Below are 15446 nucleotides of genomic sequence, written 5' to 3'. Positions count from 1 at the left end.
CCGCCCTCACTGCGCAGTCCACAGGCCACTCGCAAGCAGGCCCCTGGCGCTCCACACCACGGCGTACTGTACCTGAACTTCCTCGAAGATAGTTGCCTGCTCCTGATTGGTCAGTGTGGTCAGGTGCTTCTGGAGTTCCAATTTGGTTTTAGATGAATTCATTCCTGTCAAGAAGAGAGAAGAGATGACCAGTCTATGGGGGAAGCTCTGAGTTGGACTTACCACCTTCCAAACTCCCTTCCTTGACGTCCTCACCCACCCACTTCAGGACGCTTCTACTTGCCAACAACGGCATCACTCTGTACTGCCCGCCGCTGTGTGGAGTGTTGTACACCAAGGCTGAACCTGCCTCCTTTCACTAAGTCTCCAAACAACTCCAGAAGAGTATGCCGTCATCCCAATTTCATATTCAAGCAAACCAAGGACAGAGAGTTTTATAAACCTCTTCAAAAACGACCTTCTGCACTGCCTCAGATAGATGTCGCTCCAGCTCCCGGTTTGGCATTGAAATACTACAAACAACCCAGACATTGCCTTCAGAGATGACGAGCTCTTCTCACCATGTGAGGGCGGAAGAATACTTCTCAATAAAAAGCAAGCAGGACCGCACTGCAAGCCGAGGCACACTGCTCCCTTACATTCTACTTATGTCCCCGTCATGCCACCAGTGTGGCTAAGGGTTCCTCTCATCCCCACATTTAACAGTCTTGAGGCCGGTCTATTAGCATTACAAAGGATTCTGAAGAAAAGTGATAAAAAAATGACCACCTAAAAGCCCAGTACCCATCAGCATTTACTTAAGACGTTCCATTCCTGCAGGAGCACAGTTCAGGGCCTCGTGCATTTTCTTGATGTCAGAAGACAGGAAGATTGAGGAAGACCCTGATACCCCGCCTCCGCTCAACGGCACCTCTACTGTTCAGCTGAGTCTGCTGCGGTCCACAGGGACCTGGGAACTCAGAGGCCAAAAGGCCTGTCAGGGGCCAGCCTGTCCCAAAGCCAGTGTTGCTGCCTCTTTTAGCAGAGGCCAGTCAGCCCAGCCCTCCCTCTTGGCTGCACTAGGCACAGGGTGCTGGCCCTACCCAGTGTACAGCAGGCACCTCAGCTTCCAGAATGTTATTCTTCCTTATTTTGTCTTAAACCAAGACGAACTCTAAATTTCATCAAGTACTTTCTAGGTTGAAGTCTCATAGCAGTTGTATGGTTAGACAGTTCAAGTACATAATCCAGAGCTTCCCTTCTTGGAAGCTGTGTGAACCTGCTGGCACCGAGCCGCAGGTGTACCCACACACAGAATGTATTTATTCTCTTCTATACATTCAGGGGCTTAACTTGACTACATCCGCTGTTACTGGCCCTTCCTATAGTCTGTGGTCAGACTATAACTTCCTGATAGAACAACGGGTGTGTGGGGGGGAGGGAGGGATGTGGAGGGGTGTGGATGTGATGGGGATTGAGCTCAGGGTGTTGTCCAAGTAAGACAAGCACCCTACCACTGCGGCACAGCCTTGTTGGACTTCGCAGGCTTCTAGATGTTAGGATTAGGGTTCAGTTCAGTGAAGGCTGTTGGCACGAGAGCCTGGGACCTCACAAATGCTAGGTCAGGGCTCCACCTCTGAGCTTTGTAGGTCCCCAGCCAAGAAAACCCTTACAGGAATATTCAACGGCACAGATCGCTTCGCTCCACTTAGTGGAGCTGCAGCCACAAAGATCCAAGGACCCAAATCTACCCATTAAGCCATCAGTCCTTCTTCCCAGGCGGTCTCTCCTACGTCGCCATCTATTCCTTTAAAAGTGCTTAATGTTTAATGGGTGCTCTCTATAGCCCTGCAGTTTTCTGCCTTGGCTGGATTTTATCATGTAAAAGAGAACTGAATGATTATTCTCCAAACTGCTACAGCAAAGCGTTAAGCTGATTAGAAGTTCCAGCTAAGTGGAAGTCGGCAGCAGTCAGCGCTGCAGATCATGGTCTCCTCTAAGTTCAAAGCCACTGCCGGCTTCTCAGTCAGCCCGTGGGGCATTTCCATCATCACTTGCCTTCTCTCGACAGCCACTGTGGAAAGAGCTAGTGAGCCTCTCAGTTGGGATTGCTTGTTACAGCAGACTGCTCATTCCCAGACACAGTTTATATGCTGTCAGCAAATAGTACAGACACAGAAAACATCTTTAAATACATCACTCACAAGCATTTCAGGAGCACTGTAATGCCCACAGTGAACCCTTTCAGACTTCATGATATTGACTGTAAATTTATCTCATTAAAACAAATAAACCAGTGATATTTCATACCTATTAGGACAGCTACCCTCATACAAATCATTTCTGTAAAAATGCAGAGAAGTCGGGATCCGAGAATAGTGCAAATGTAATGACAATAGAACAGGATAGGAGGGCTTGACAGCTGGTTTAATACCAACTTGACAGAAGCCAGAGTTATCTGAAAGGAGGGAACTTCAAATAAGAAAATGTCTCCATAAGACTGGGCTATAGGCAAGCCTGTAGGACGTTTTCTTAATTACTGACTGATGGGAGAAACACAGCCCATGGTGGGTGGGGCCATCCCTGGGCTGGTGGTCCTGGGTTCTATAAGAAGGCAGGCTGAGCAAGCCGTGAATTGCAAGTCTGTAAGCAGCCCCCTCCATGGCCTCTACACTAGCCCCTGCCTCCAGGTTCCTGCCCTGTTTGATTTCCTGTTCTGATTTCCTTCAATGACTGACTACGATGTGAAAGTATAAGCCAAATAAACTCTTCCCCACCTCCCCCAAGCTGTTTTGGTCATGGTGTTTCCCCATAGCAATAGAACCCCTAACTAGGACACTCACCGTATAAACCAGCAATTTCATTTACCCAAAAGAACCCAAAACAGAAACCTAGACAAATGTGAGAATACCAATATCCTTAGCATTAGTGCCACAGCCAAGACGCAAAAGAGCCCAAATGCCCAGTGGTGAATAAACAGATGCAAACTGACAGACATTATTCAGCCATTCAAGGAAATAACGTTCTGACATGTGCAAAATGAGCAAACCCAGAACATATAATGCTAAGTGAAAGAAACCAAAGAAAACAGCTCCTAATGATTGCTCCAGAGAAGGACCTAGACTAACTCAGTGTTAGTCAGTAAGGGAGGCTGGGGAGAGAACTCAGTGGCAAGACAGAGCGTGCTCTCTGCAAGCAGGTGAAGCCGAGATCAGAGCGGGCACTCTGCCTGCCCTATAACCCTGCACTGAGCTCGCAGACACGGGAACCCCAGCACTTGCCAGCACACTAGTCCAGCCAAAACCAGCCTCTAGCTCAGTGAGAGAAAACCTGAAGGAAGGCAACAGGCAGAGAATGAGAGCAGAAAGCACCCTGTTCTGGCTTCTGCAGGCACTGGCACAGGTATACGTACATTCGCACACCACAGATTACGCCCCCTCCCCACACACGCGTGCACACACACTCGCACAGGAAAAGGGAAAGACTGCCGAACGGGGGAAGGCTCAGGAAGATGAAGGGCCCTGAAGACGGGCAGCAGCAGTGGCCGCTCACTGTCAGTGGGTGTGCGGCCACCGCGCTGTATTCTTCTTTAGAAAAAGAAAAGATGAGAAGGATGAGTTTTCTCTTGGGGGATATTCTTTTCTCACAATTACATTAAAAAAAGAAACCAGGTCTAAATGTCAACATGGTTCTTTACAGAATTAGTGTGTGGCAAGCATTCTATAGCTACACAAGAAATGTTCACATCTTTGTTTCTGCAATTGTATAGCTTAAATCATGTGACTGTCTCGGAAACCACACGCACACATACACACCTGCAGAAATCTTCCTACAGGCACAACCAGATGCAAAATGAAGAAAAGAAAAACAGAACGCCTCACTTTTCAGATTCCGCCAAAAAACCACCGACCGACACCCCCCCCCCCCCCCCCCCCCCCCCCCCCCCCCCCGCTGACCCGGACCAGACTCCGCTCCTGCCAGAACATTCCTCAGTCAAGAGGAATCATTCGTCTCTCCCTGGACTGCAGCTAACAGTCCAGGCAGTGGATTCTGGGCTTGCTATGTGCTAGTTTATCCCTGGATGGCTCTAACCTTCTAATTTATTTATGAAATAACAAATAATCCACTTTTTTCTCAGAAATATGATGAAGATAAAATTGATATCTTAAAAAAAAAAACTTAGCACAGCAACTGGCTCCTCTTCCTATCAAATAAATCCTGCAAATGATGGCATTTCATTGTAAGCTTCTAGAAACTGTAGTTAATAAGGTCACCATGACTTTGTTTTTTTAAATTCCCTCACATTTCCTCCTTACAGCCTGTTTTCTGCTCTCCTCCATTAAAACTGCCCTGCAGAGACTACAGGGGACCCTACGCTGGAAGAGCACAGGAAACTCGTTTACCTCTCTCATTGGTCTAGCCCTCTGTGGCGGCCACCCTGAACGACCCACCAATCTCACACAGCTCAGCCATCCCTCACCTCTCCATTACCCTCAGGGTGCCTTGGAGAGATGGCAAGAGGGGATGTGGGGCCTTAGCTTTGTATCCATCGTGCCAGAAAGAACACCCCCCTGCAGTGTGAGCTCACCCTGCCGCAGGCAGCCCCAGCAGAGGCGGCGTGCTCCAGCTACGGGTGCCTCAAACTCACCCTCTATCCTCTCACAGAGCTTGTGCAGGCCCTGCAAGGGGCAGCCCTCGCACAGCTGGGCCGGAGCACTCGCAGTCTGCTGCACTGCAGCCACCGTGAAGGCCTGCTTCAGGGTCATCATGATCTCGTCCACCTGAGCAGAGAGAAAGCGTCAACAGCGAGGCAGCTGGCGGGGACAGCAGTACAGGACAGACTGTTTGGGAAGTTATTCCTGGGCTATTTTTCACAGACTGACAGCAAACTGTGGAAATCATTGCTAGGTCTGTGGCCTGTGGTCTGAGAATGACCACCTCCAGAGTCAGCGCTCTTAAAGCAGGTGAGGTACAAGGTAAACACAGCATTTCGAAGCACAAAGCGGTGCCTCTGGCCTAAAGTTCACAGTCATTCCTTTTCTACTTCTTTTCCCCACCCCTCCCTTTTTTCTTTTTTTAGTACCAGGTCTCACAACATGGCTCAAGTGGGTCATGAACTTGCTGTATGGCTCTGTAGCTTGCAGTCTTCCTACCTCAGGTGTAAGTGCTGGGTTTACAAGAATAGGGCCACCGCCCTCAGGTAAAATGGATGCACCAGAGCTCTAAATGCTGCATTAGAGCAGGGCTGAAGGCAAGCGCATGTTTCAAAACTACGGGAACTTAAGATGAAAATTCAAGCGAGGCTCAGATGTGCAGCAGAAAGGTGTCGGTCAGAGTGAGAAAGCAAATACTGCTACGTCAGCAGGGCTCTGCGTTCTGCTCAGCACAGAGAGCTCGGCAGGGCCGGAACTCCTCACAGGGTTTGCAGTGGACAGTGTCATCCTCTTACCAGGGCCTCATTTGCGCACTGGAACACGTAACAGACGAAATGAAAGCCGCCGCCACCAGAGCACTCCCGGCAGATAAACCCAAAGTGGTCCACATGCCTAATACCCTGTGCAAGGAGAAGAGGGTGAGCTGTGCGGAGCAGGAGCTGCTGGCGGAGGGCAGCTTCAAGGTGACGCTGCTCTGAGGAGCAGAAGGCTACTGCTCGCGCGTTTGTGTGAAGATTAGCATCGTGCTAAAACGCTGCCTTGATTACCTCACGAGGAGAACCAGTCAAGTCTTTTTTTCTTCCCTCTTTGAGACAGGGACTCTCTATGTAGCCCTATGAAGACTCACTTTGTAGACCAGGCTGGCCTCGAACTCACAGAGATCTGCTTGTCTCTGCCTCCCTGAGTGCTGGGAGAAGATTCAAGTCTTAATGCTCATTTTAGTAGTAAAAATTAGGCCGAGAGTAGCTGACAGAAAGACTGGGGCTTTGGGGGCATGTGCATGGGGGCAGCACTGCGGGCTAAAAGCTCCTTAAAACTGGTTCCACACCAGAGACACAGTCACACACCAATACACACGAACAAGCGTACAAACACACACATGTGCAGAGGCTAAAAAGATTCAACATGTGTGTGCTACTATTACAGGCAAATACTAACAGGAACTAGCATGAAGAATGAGCAAAAGCTTACTTATATACTGAGAAGAGCAGTCTTGACGTCTCTGAAAGGAAGGCCAGGACTCCGCCAGTGTCCCGAGAGCTCTTTCTTAGCTCATCAACAAGCTTAGAAGGCAGCAGGGAACAGACACTGACAGAGCGCCCGGGTCCCTGCCTCACGAATCTATCACAAGTAACTGATAGTTCTCTAATTTTTCAGACTTATTCAATGTGCATGGCTGCTTTGCCTTCATGTATGTATGTACACTGTATGCATGCTGGGTGCCAGTGGGGGCTAGAAGTGGGTGTCTAATTGCCTGGAACTGATGAGAAATGGCTACAAGCCGCCGTGCGGGTGCTGGGCAGAGAAGCTGGGTCCTCAGCAGGAGCAACAAGTGCTCTCCACCAGCAAGCCATCTCTCCAGCACCTGGGAGAGGGCCTCTGAGAAGATATGGGGGATGACTTTGATTGCATCAGTTGAGCTGAGTGGGCACGCTGAATGTGAATGGCACACGGGCCACTCCGGACCGAACGAAAAAGAGAGCAGGCTGAGCACCTGCATGCGCACACCCACTCTGACTTGCCACTGTGGCCGACTGTACCTCAGAAGCTACCTCTGTCAGGTACTTTACCACAGCGACAGGGAGGGAGACGAAGGGCAGCCTAAGCACACATGAAACCTGCCCTGTGGCTCTCAGTACATCCTGAGCCTTCCGAAAGAGCACCTGCAGAAACCTGGGTGCCCTCGACCTAAGTAAGGTGCAGACGACCTGGCGACCTGCACCTCTTTAGGAGAGGACAAACTGCCACACAACTGTAAAAGAGCAAAGATCCCCCAGCATGGTGCTACACGGATCTTCTGCCAGCAGTGGGAAGGGGCATATCTCTGTGAGTTCAAAGACCAGGGTGGTCCGCATTAGTGAGATCCAGGACAGCCTGGGCTGCAGAGACACTGTCTCGTTCATAAATAAATAAATAGACAGGCAGGTAGATAAGATTTTTAAAAAAAGCAAATTTCTAACATTTTAACATTTCAACATAATTAGGCATGAATCAAGATTCTGTGGATAATATCACTTTCAGGCAAGCATTTTCCAGTCAGTAATTGCTGAGATATCCTGATCTCAATCGGTGTCCTCCATCAACAAACTAAGCAGATAAGAGAGGCTGCTACTCAGGGGAATTTATCACAGTACCTTCTCTGAAAAGGCTTCTCTATTCAACTTGTTAAGAACAATCCTTATTTTCATAACTGAAAATAGTATTTTTGACCACTCAATTAGCTTACATTTTACACTGGGAAACAACTAAGATTTTTACATCATATTACAAAAAATGAAAAGCTAGAGTTTAAGAAAAAAAAAATCACCAAACAGAAACAGAAATGACATCTTATTTGCCATGACAATCTGGAGAAAGCTGCCTCATCACAGATGACAGATTTCTCCCAAGTCTCTCTATGAAACACAACTGGAAAACTTAACTATTAAACACACAAAGTTTCAAGAAGACAGTAAGACAGTGCATTCGGGGCATTCAGTGCAAAAACCTCCTCAAAGGTAAGTATCATCTCTCACAGTTTACAGGAAAATAATGACAATAAAAAAATTAAGAATTTCAAGAAAGTAGAAATGTTTCTATACAACATTATATATAAAATTGACTCTATATAAAAATACACACATATGTATAAACCATGTACACACATATATTAATTATATAAAAATGTATATATATCCAATTAAATATAAAACATGCACACACAAATTATATATAAAACATGCACACACATACACATACCAATTATAAATAAAAGATGCATACACATATAAGTCCTTGGAAATAGCTTGAAAGCATTAATACCAATATCAGGGAAAAGAAAGGAAGGTAGACTTATTTTCTCTAGTACATTCTTCCAAAAAGCAAAACTGTTAATTTCAAGATTATAATTTGCCTTAGTACACTGCAGGAGAAAAAAAACAATCAAGAATCAATCAAGACCACCAATCAAGAATTAAAATTAAAAACATGCTTTTTTACACAACAGCACTTCTACTGCATATATTAGAAGAACTGAAATTAAATCAATAATCTGTCAAAATTTACCTGAGAGCAAAAGGAGATCTCCTTAAAATTTTTCTCCAATGCAATCTTTTTGGTGTCAGGACTGATGAGGTAAATTTCAGACTGGCCAATCTTAAAAACAAAAACAAAGAAATGTGGTTCTCCTAAAGGGTGACTCCATTGCACATGTCATGACCTCTGAGGATACACAGGAAGTGTCAAGCTCTGTGGACTTTGACTATATTGCTGGCAAAGAATGTCAACGTCACAGTTAGTCCACGGATTTCAAATGACAGGAGACAAACACCTTTGTGATACAGCAGTATTCTGAAAGGAAAGGACCACACAGGTAAACGAGAACAATAATCCTCAAACTGCACATCCCCTTCAAGAGGAAATTCGTTTTCTATACGAGTGAATCTTCCAGAAAATATGGTTTCTATTTAAGATTTCCAAAATGCTCCTGGCAGCAGAGTGCCATGATGCCGGGCTGGCTGGGGAGGGCTACCTCCCAACCTCTGCCTCCTATGCTGACACTTCTCTACTCCCCTGTTGGTTTCTACAGACTCAACCCCTCCTCGGAGCCAACAAGGTAGCGGCCACATCCTCGTATCACTCTTACCTCACAAGCTTCTCCTCCAAGCTCTGAACTTTGAGCTGGACTGCAAATCAGAGAAACCAGCTTGGTGGAGACAGAGGTGTAAATCAAAGGTAATTGCACTCTTAATGAAGATGTCCAAAAACACGCATCCTGTAATTTAGACCATAGCTTTGTACGCAGAACACTTTTGTTCTATTTCTGAGCTGTCTTTCAGGCACGTGAGACTGGCAAGGTGTGCTAACTCTAACAGCAGCATACTTCCAGATCAGCCCAGACTGTTTTTCTAAGAAGGAAGGAGCCCACTCACTATCCCTTTACTGGAGGATAGTAACAGCATCTCCACATTTTATGTATCTTAACAGCCTTCTGTTCTTATCTACATAATGAAGATCATCATTTTTTTAAATAACCTTTGAAAATCTCTCAGCTGAGAAGCATTCTTTTTTTTTTCTTTATTAATTACACTTTACTCACTTTGTATCCTCCCCCCAAGCATTCTTATTTGGATGTGGGTAGGCTATAAAGAACAGGTGAGAATTTAGAGTTAAATGTAGGCCCTGGGGTTTTCTCACATCCAATCCTCTCTACTCTTCATCCCTACTGTCTTCAGACCTGAGGCTCTCTTACCTAGACTACCGCAATGGCTTCTAGCCCTCTGTTATTTTCCTTCCCTAAGTATACTTTTGCTCCACAGCCAAAGCTATTTGATGCTGTACTTGAAAATTTTCAGACTGCCCAATCTTTTTTTTTTTTTTTTTAACTAAAAACAAGATCCTGAATGTGACCTACCAGCCTAGCTCCACCCCCACTCACCTTCCCAGTTCCTGTGCAGTCTGCTGGCCTTCTCCCTCAGGAAGGACTGATCTCCCTGAGAGCCTACAGACACAGCTGTGCTCTAGGCACTGGTGACTATGGCAGTGAACAACAGAGGGAGATCTACAGCCTCATGGAGACTGAGATTCCAGGGGCCACACGGAACACAAGGTTCTTTACTTGTTTACTTGTAACTAAGCAGAGAGCCCGGAAAGTGAGGTCGCTGCTGGTCTCTCTGACGCAACTGCTTTCCCGGTCACGCCACTATCTCGGTCACGACCTGAAGGATTAGGAAGCAACGGCAGGACAACAGAGGGGCTGCCAGTGGCGCAGCGGAGCATCGCCTCCAGGACTCTGCAGTACAGCTCCTTCCCACCCATCTCCCCTGTCACCTGCCGCTCGCTGAAACCAGGAGGCCCCGTCTACCGGCCCCATGGGAGCCTCTGCTTCCTCAAAGACGCTTCTCCTGATTCCCCGGGCACTTCCACGGCGCCCCTACTTTTCTGCAGTGTTCAGCGTGGTCGGAATTACACAATTACTGGTGTGTCAGTTGCCTGTCTGCACTGCTGAAATCTGAATTCTGTGTGGCAGAGACTATGCACGGCTGTAATTCTAGCAGACTGTAGCCAGTTACAGACAAGCGCACTGAGCAGCTCTCAACCACACAGCAGTGCTGGGGAGAGCAGAGAGCGCGGCTTACAGAGCACAGGTGTTGCTGCCAACACAGCCTCAGGAGGGAGCCAGCCCTGTCCTGGCACACCGTCTGGATTTTTACCGATTAATTTATTGTGTTTTAATTGTGTGTGTGTGTGTGTGTGTGTGTGTGCCTGTGTGTGCAGGAACTGGAGCTACGGGCAGTTAGCTGTATGTGGGTGCTGTGAACTCAGTTCCTCTGCAAGAGCAGTGTGTGCTCTTGGGGGCTCGGCCAGCTCTCCAGATCCTTGATGTGGATCTGAAATCCAGCTATATCCACACCACACTAACCTATGTGGCCAGCTTCCTTACTCGTTGGCCATTTCATTGCCCTTGGTAAGCACAAAAAGGCCTACATCTAAGCTAGGTTTGCTCACTACTGTTATTAAAGCAAATGAGAAGAGGCAGAAATATGCCAAGGAAAAGGCCACAGACCAGCTTACTTCAGAAGAGGGTAGAGTCCTGTCAATTCACACCCAGGAAGATCATCCATCCAGAAAAACTCAAGCCGTCATGAAATTCCATGGCTGGCTACCCTTATCCATTCCTTTTCTTCCCTGTGGCTATCAGTTTAACAATTTTCTATTTTAAAAACAAGCAAACAAAAACCAAGCAACTAAACTAGTCTTTCAGTTTGGGCACTTGCTTTAAACATAAGATCATTATTTTTTAAATCCCGTTGCCCTGATTAGCAAAGGCGTTTTATAAATTAATAAGAGAATGTTTTCCACCGAAAATTGTTGACACTTGCACCCCTGCTTAACCTCCCCCTTGAACCTCTTATGTAACTATTCTTTCTGCAATGAAAGGGTGTGTACAGCCGAGATTTTTCAGACGGTGTCGGGGTGCGGAACCTTGTCGCGACTTTACCGTGAAGAGCATCGTCCGGTTCTCCTCAATATCTGTGGGCTGCACCACACTGTGTCCGCCGATGAGGTGGTTCTCGATGCCGTCGTCGAAGGAGCTGAAGGTGCTGCTGCGGAGGCCGGCGTCCTGGAACTCCCTCCGGAAGGCCAGCGAGCGCAGTCCGGGCTGGGAGAAGGACTTGCGCATGGGCCGGGGGCCGGGCGCCGACGGTGGCCCCGTGGGCGCGTCCTGGTCGGCCCTGCCGCCGCCGCTCACGTGGTTGAACTTCTCGATGCACTCGTCGATCAGCGCGGGCGGCGCCTTCTTGTGGGCCACAGTGACCCGGCCACAGAAGAGCACCTCGAACTTCTTGGCGAAAGTGTCGTCGAACTCGGAGGGGCAGCGCAGCTCTTCCTGGCGGGCGATCTTGCCGGCCTGCCGGATGGAGCTGATGATCTCAGGCACCTGCGCAAGAGGAGTGGGGTTAGTGACAGCAGATACCAAAGTCACAGCTCAAAACCACAGCTGCCAGGGCAGGGAAGCCCGAGAGGCCGGTCGGAACGCGGCTCACAGACACAGACAGCATCCTCCAAGGTTGGACGAGCAGCCCCAGGGCAGGCTTGGCACTCTAATCCCTAAGGTCCTCTGGGCATGTCTCCTGATGAGCGTCACTTAAACACACCAGCTCATCCAGAACGGTTCGGGGCAGTGTCCTTTGAAAAGCCTTCCTGAAAAGCCTTCCTCCATGCATGGTGGGATGCTGGGCTCTGAAATCACCATCTTACATTTGTCAAAATTGTGGCACCATTGTTTTCTTCAGTGGCAACGAGTTATGACTTGGCCCTGTATTTCCTAGCGTTGACTGATAAGTTAAGCAGTTTGAGCCATGCAGTGCAGAGAACCCATGCCTACTGATACAGTAACACACTGGGGTTTCTCACAAAAACGCTTTGCTTTCCTGACGGGAAAGTCTCCCAGCGAAGGTCTCCAGGACTATGGTGCCCTTCACTCGCCATCCTGTCCACTTACGACTAGGTTCTCCACAGCAGCTTCAGGAGTAAGGTGGAATCCATGCCACAGTCAGCAAACACCTGAAACTGCTTAGCTGGCCACCAGCCACAGCACTCACTCTCATATTCAGGGTTTGTGAAAACATGGCAAGCATGGACTTAATCTTCCAGCTCAAGGGGGCAGCTTTTGCTTTGACTGGACACAGTACATACCTGCATTTCTCATTTTTCTTCAGATAAAACTTCGGGTTAGGGCTAGATACTTGTAGGCCCTGTTTATCTACCATAACAACCAGAAAAATCCAATCCTTTCCAATTCAGATGAGAAAGTTCAACCAGTGTGTATAGTAAACAGAGCTGGCTCCAGTTCATCTTGAAAGCAAGCTTGTAGTCTGTGTCCATAACATAGTTCTTAGAAACCCACTGCCTCTTTGTCCTAAACACTGGTCACACTAAAGACAACCCGTCTGCTGTAAAGATCAGTATAGCTCCTCTCTAAGTATTTTACACGAGATTCAAAGACATCTTTAGGGATACGGTTTTTAAAAATGATTCCTGGGCTGGAGAGCTTACGAGCATGTAATGCTCTTTCAGAAAACTGGGGTCCGATTCCTGGCACCCACATGGGGGCTTACAACCATCTATACTTCAGGTCCAGTGCATCCAACACCCTCTTCTGGCCTCCTTGGGCACTGCATGTTCATGGTACACAAACATAGGCAAAAACACACGTACACACACACAAAATAAATCTTTAAAAAGTGAGTCCTAGAGCACAAATTCAAATAATATTTAAAAGCTGAAGTTTTAGCCGGTCATGGGGGCTCAGGCCTGTAATCCCAGCACTGGGGAGGCAGAGGCAGGAGGATCTCTGTGAGTTTTGGACCAGCCTAGTCTACAGTGGAAGAACAGCCAGGACGACACCGAGAATCTGTCTCAAAAACCAAACCAAAGGCCAGATCATTTTAAATGGGGGACGGGTGTTGTGCACCTTCTCTGGTGAACACGTGGAGGCCGGAAGAAAACCTACTGGACCCAGGCCTTTCTCCATCATATGACCAGAGACAAGCTTAAGTCATGGGCTTTGTCAGCAGGCATCTGTACCAGCTGAGCCATCTTGCTAGTTCAAGGCTGAGGTTTTGCATGGGAATCGTGTTTGCACTGAGTACTTTAGATGCTTGAGCTGTATGTGCGTCACTCGCATACTGCTGGGCAATTTTGTCCATTGTGCAGCAGCCTAGAAAGTATTACTGACAGAAAAATATGTGACAGAGAAAAGAAACAGCAGGAAGGGTAGGCTGCAGTCACAACTTTGCTAATGATTCACAGGACCATGGCAAAAATGCCATAGCTTCTCTCTGTGGGAGGGAGGCTTACACGATCAGAAACATTGAAGATTTTCTAGGGCAACGCTAGTTCTGTGTAGTAAAAATAGTGTTCCTTCACACCACAATTGTCAACTTCAGCTTGTGATGGAGTGCCACTTTTCTTAGCAATATGTGAGACTATATTAAAAGGAGTCCCTTGTATTTTCCCAATTATTCACTTATTTTCCAAACAGGAAATGCAGTCTATTCAAAGAATAGACTTTGAGGCCTGCTAAAAGAGCAAATGTTTCTATATGCTGCACCTTCTAATACATCAAGCCAATGATGTTTTCCATCGTGTCAAAGAGGGGAAAATGTATAGAGCCATCTGAACTTAGAGCAGCTCAGCACTAAATGGAACAGATACAGGACAGCTCAAGTGTCCCCTTGATTCAGAAGGATCTGAGATTTCACACCGTGGCCAGAGTTCAGGCTGTTAGTCTTCGTAACTATGGATTTCTCCAGTTCCTTGATTACGATCTAAAACAGACACACTTCATTCAATGACCAAGACCCATCTCTCCTTGCTCCAATGGACCTCATTATCTAGGCAGAAGTTTACTCAAGCCTCCTGCCACTCAACAGCGGGAAGGTGTGTGTAAAATAGGTGTAAAGTGTTTGGAAACTGGGAGATGGGAGAGCAGCTCATGCAGAAGGGATGGGGTGAAGCCTGGGGAAAGAAAACAATGGAAGGGAACAGAGGGGCCCTGGGAGAGCTGACATCAACTCAGGACTGAATCGACTAGAGACGGGCAGGCAGGGAGGCAGGAAGAGAGCAAGGCAAGGGTGAAGCAAAGCTGTTAAAGACAGGGCAGCAGTTCACATGAAAGTACGCAGGGTGGCCTGGAGCTCATGCGCACGTAAAAAGGGAGTTGCCAGTATTAAGCCCCAAATAAACACAACTGAACAGCAGCCTGTATAGGCTATGGGAACATACACATCAGGTTACAATGATTCCTGCCAATAAACAAACAAAACACAAGACCTGCTTGGAGCAAACGCACTGGGGTCACTGGAGAATTACTCCCCCTGTCTGATATGATCTGGTACTTCTAAATGAAAATCTTGACTAGTTCAGTCAGAGCATGAAGAGCTACGTCATTCCTGTTTGCAGATAAGATGATAAAGCAAATCCGAACTAACTGGAGCAAAGGAAAGGATCTGAGAACTGTTTTCCTAGAATAAATTTAACAAGGGTTTGAGGTTTGGTTGGAGCTGCTGATACTATGGAAACCACAACAAAAATGTTAGCTAATTAAGATCAATTGCCCAAAATTAATGAAGAAGCGGGCCTGTTTAGGTATATAGAACTCTCATACTAACAAAAGGACAGTAAAGGGCAGTTTTCGGTGAGGCTTAAGTCAGTACTGTTTCACAGAAACAGGGAAAATGACACTCTGAGAACCAGGGTTACTTCTGTAAATAAAGCCCTATTCAAGCACTTGGCTCAGCTTCCTAAGGATTTAGGGATTTAAGGGGTTATAAGCACAATGCAACTGTAATTTTATTCACAGGGATTTAGGGAGGCTTTTCTGAAACATTCTTTAGAAATAAAAAAAGTCACTTTTAGATTGCATGTACAGGTTTGTCTGCCAACTATTACCATTAACTACTAAATAACTCTTCAAAAGTCTTAGGTCTCAATTTCTGCTTCCTGTAAGTGCCAGAGGTGACTAGTGAAAATGGTTCCCTCCTCTGTTAGCCTGAAACCCCTCGAAGACACACAGATCAGGGTTCAAATCTTCAGGTATATTAAGAACACCCATGAAACTGCCCAGGCCATGAAGAGCATGCATATGCAAAAATCCGCCAAGTATCTGAATAACATCACTTTAAAGAAACAATGTATCCTGCACCAGTGGTGTAATGGCGGAGTTGGAAGGTGTGTTCAGGCCACAAAGGGGCTGGGCACAAGTCTGGTGCCAACCAAACCAAACCAAACCAAACCAAACCAAACCAAACCAAACCAAACCAAACCAAA

General features: G+C 47.1%; 1 protein-coding gene across 6 annotated transcripts in view; it reads right to left on the bottom strand.

Annotated features, from left to right (window-relative positions):
- The window catches only part of Tbc1d1 (TBC1 domain family member 1), a 181902-nt gene that overhangs the window by 78716 nt on the left and 87740 nt on the right, over positions 1–15446 (bottom strand). For all 6 annotated transcript variants that reach the window (XM_055624208.1, XM_055624209.1, XM_055624210.1 and 3 more), the window contains exons 2-6: positions 11113–11553; positions 8178–8267; positions 5429–5533; positions 4628–4760; positions 73–164 (exon numbers count right to left, since the gene is read on the bottom strand). In XM_055624208.1, the coding sequence (XP_055480183.1) occupies positions 73–164; positions 4628–4760; positions 5429–5533; positions 8178–8267; positions 11113–11553 (861 nt within the window). The remainder of the gene's footprint in view (positions 1–72; positions 165–4627; positions 4761–5428; positions 5534–8177; positions 8268–11112; positions 11554–15446) is intronic.

Source organism: Psammomys obesus, unplaced genomic scaffold, assembly GCF_907164565.1.
Source record: "Psammomys obesus unplaced genomic scaffold, mPsaObe1.curated_primary_1811, whole genome shotgun sequence".
In the NCBI taxonomy this organism is placed as follows: Eukaryota; Metazoa; Chordata; class Mammalia; order Rodentia; family Muridae; genus Psammomys; species Psammomys obesus.
Note: the sequence above shows the minus strand (reverse complement) of the source record. Positions and strands in the feature narration are given on the sequence as shown.